The sequence below is a fragment of the Capsicum annuum genome, chromosome 12 (genome assembly GCF_002878395.1).
Source record: "Capsicum annuum cultivar UCD-10X-F1 chromosome 12, UCD10Xv1.1, whole genome shotgun sequence".
NCBI lineage: Eukaryota > Viridiplantae > Streptophyta > Magnoliopsida > Solanales > Solanaceae > Capsicum > Capsicum annuum.
Genome location: NC_061122.1, coordinates 20,580,335 through 20,583,656, shown reverse-complemented (window position 1 = coordinate 20,583,656; position 3,322 = coordinate 20,580,335). Strand labels below are relative to the sequence as shown.

Here is a 3,322-nt window from a genome sequence, read left to right as displayed (position 1 = left end):
ATGATATGCCGGGATTAAGCACCAACATTGTGTTGCATAAGTTACCAATCAATCCCGCGTTTGATCCAGTTAAGCAAAAAATGCAGAAATTCAATTCGAACTTAAGTTTGAAGATAAAGGGAGAAATGACGAAGAAAATTCAATCTAAGGTTATGAAGGTCACAAAATATCCAACATGGCTAGCTCATATTGTCCCAGTGCCAAAAAAGAACGGCAAGATTTCAATTTGTGCTGACTATAGAGATTTGAATAGAGCCAGACCTAAAGATAATTTTCCACAAACCAACATCCATATCCTCATCAATAATTGTGTGAAGCATTAAATGCAGTTTTTTGTGGATTATTTCATCGGGTATCATCAAATATTAATGGATGAAAAGGATACGAAAAGATGGTTTTCATTATGCCCTGGGGTGTTTATCATAACAGGGTGATGTCGTTTGGACTCAAGAATGATAATGCGACATAGATGAGGAATATAATGATGATTTTTCATGATATGATTAATAAAGATATTGAGGTGTACGTGGATGATGTAATTATCAAATCCCGCAAGAGTTCAGATCATCTGTCTCATCTGAAAAAATCCTTCAATAGACTAAGAAAGTTTAACTTACAGTTGAATCTTCCTAAGTGTGATTTCGGTGTTCCATCTAAGAAATTACTTAGGTTCATAGTCAGCAGAAGGGACATCGAGCTAGACCCATCCAAGATCAACACAATTTAGGATTTATCGCCGCCAAGGACCAAGAAAGAGGTTATGAGTTTCCTGAGCCATTTAAATTACATTAGCTGGTTCATTGCCCAATAAACAGTCATATGTGTGCCAATTCTCAAGATGTTGAATAAAAAAACATTGAATGAGTAGACAGGAGAATGTCAAAAAGCTTTTGACGGAATCAAGGAATATCTATCCGCTTAGCCCATTTTGGTACCACCAAGGGAAGGAAGTATGTTGTTGCTTTACCTATCAGTCTCTGAAAATGCTTTCGGGTGTGTTCTCGAGCAACATGATGAGACCAGTAAGAAAGAGAAAGCAATCTACTACTTGAGTAAAATGTTTACGCCATGCAAGGCTCGCTACACTCTTGTAGAAAGGACATGTTGTGCTCTGACCTGGGCCGCCCAAAAGTTGAGTTATTATCTATCCTCCTACACAACATATCTCATTTCCATAATGGATCCATTAAAGTTTATATTTTAGAAATCCATTCCTACAGGAAAGCTAGCCAAATGGCAAATGTTGCTGAGTGAGTTCGACATTAAGTATGTGACTCAAAAGGCAATCAAGGGGCAAGCTTTAGCGGATTATTTAGTTGAGAGTCCGGTTAATAATGAATATAAGCCACTTTGAACTTACTTACCAGATAAAGAGATTTTATTCATAGGAGAAGACATTGCAAAGATATACCTAGATGGAGATTGTTCTTTGATGGGGTGGTCAACTTCAAAGGCTCAGGAATTGGAGTCGCTTTGGTGTTAGAAATAGGCCAACACTATCCAACAACCGCTAAATTATGCTTCCCATATACAAATAGCATGGCTGAATATGAGCCTTGTATTTTAGGTCTCAAGTTAGCACTTGATATGGGTGTTCGTGAATTGCTAGTCATTGGAGAGTCAGATTTTATAATTCACCAAGTACGGAGAGAATGGGCAGTAAAAAACTCCAAAATTACCCCTTATGTAGAGCTGGTATAGGATTTGTGTGGAAAAAAAAGAAATGTGATTTCAGAAATATCCCAAGGATATAGAATGAGTTTGTTGATCCTTTGGCTACTATATCCTCCATGATTTAGCACCCAAATCAGAGTTACACTGATCCTCTGGAAATAAACTTGAAGGAAAACCTGTACATTGTGTGCACGCCAAAGAGAAACCTGGTGGAAAGCCATGGTACTATGATATTAAAAGGTATTTAGAATCTGAAGCGTATCTTGAAGAGGCTAGCAACAATCAGAAAAAGACAATCTGGTGTTTGACAAAGAATTATTTTACAAGTTAGGAAATTCTTTTTAGGAGGCCTCTAAACTTAGGATTTTTAAGATGTGTCGATGTCGTAGAATCTACAAAATTAATAAAAGAAATACACACCAAAGTCTGCAGGCCCAATAGGTTTGCCCTTGTGAGAAAGATCTTGAGAACTGGTTACTTTCGGATGACTATGGAAAATGATTACAATAAGTATGCGCAGAATTTCCCAAAATGCTAGATACACAGAGATTTGATTTGGCCTTTCGTAGCTTGGGGTATTGATGTTATCGGACCAATAGATCTATCGATGTTAAATGGGCATAGATTCATTTTAGTTGTTATTGATTACTTTACTAAGTAGATCAAAGATGCTTCATATAAAGCTTTCACCAAGCAGATGGTTGAAGATTTTGTTAAGAATAACTTGATTTGTTGATTTGGAGTGCCAGAATCATTCATTACTGATAATGGGGCTAATTGAACAGTCACTTGATGAATGAGATTCGTGATCAGTCAAGATTGTTCATCGCAAATCGACCGCATATCATCATAGAATAATAGAGTCGTGAAAGCCGCCAATAAGAATATCAAGAAGATCATGAGGAAAATGATAAAAAATGACAAATCATGCCATGAGATGTTGCCCTACGCTCTACTAGGGTATCTTACAACTGTTCGAACTTTCACTGGGGCAACTCCTTATCTACTTGTTTATGGAAATGAAGTTGTGGTACCTGCCGAGATTGAAATACCTTCCTTAAGGATTATTCAAGAATCCGGATTAAGTAATGAAGAATGGGTTTGCGGTCACTATGAACAACTCATGCTGATTGATGAGAAGAGAATGATTGTTGTATGTCATGGACAGTTGTACCAACATAGGATGATCCGTTCCTTCAACAAGAAAGTAAGAGCTCGAACATTTGAAGTTGGGCAATTGGTTCTCAAATGCATATTTCCTCACCAAGAAGAGTACAAAGGCAAGTTTGCTTCTAATTAGCAAGGACCATATATAGTTCAGAAGGTGCTTTCTGGAAGAGCCCTAACCTATCTGAGATGGATGGTCAAGAGTGGACCAAACCAATCAATTTCGATGTGGTAAAGATATACTATGATTGAAAATTATTTTTTTTGCTTTTGTTTTCTTTGTTTATTTGTAATCGTTTCTATGAAGGTATTCATTTTTATGATACGTAATTGCCTAGAGTCCCTTTCCTTTTATGTACGAACTAAGTTTGACCTGAATTCTAAAGAAAGGAATACATAGGTGACCTATGTCGGCCTCGGTCAACCCCTTAGGAGAATTTATCCTTTTCTTTTATGTATGAACAACGTGATGACCTGAATT

The 3,322-nt window shown here is 37.0% G+C and overlaps 1 protein-coding gene across 1 annotated transcript; it reads left to right on the top strand.

Annotated features, from left to right (window-relative positions):
• Positions 1-2,581: 2,581 nt before the first annotated feature.
• LOC107849387 lies at positions 2,582-2,974 on the top strand. Its single transcript, XM_016693973.2, has one exon. The coding sequence runs from the start codon at positions 2,582-2,584 to the stop codon at positions 2,972-2,974; it is 393 nt and encodes a 130-aa protein (XP_016549459.2).
• Positions 2,975-3,322: the final 348 nt, after the last annotated feature.

Excerpts from the sequence above, each read along its gene's own strand:
- LOC107849387 (XM_016693973.2), top strand. The coding sequence starts at position 2,582 with ATGATAAAAAATGACAAATCATGCCATGAGATGTTGCCCTACGCTCTA.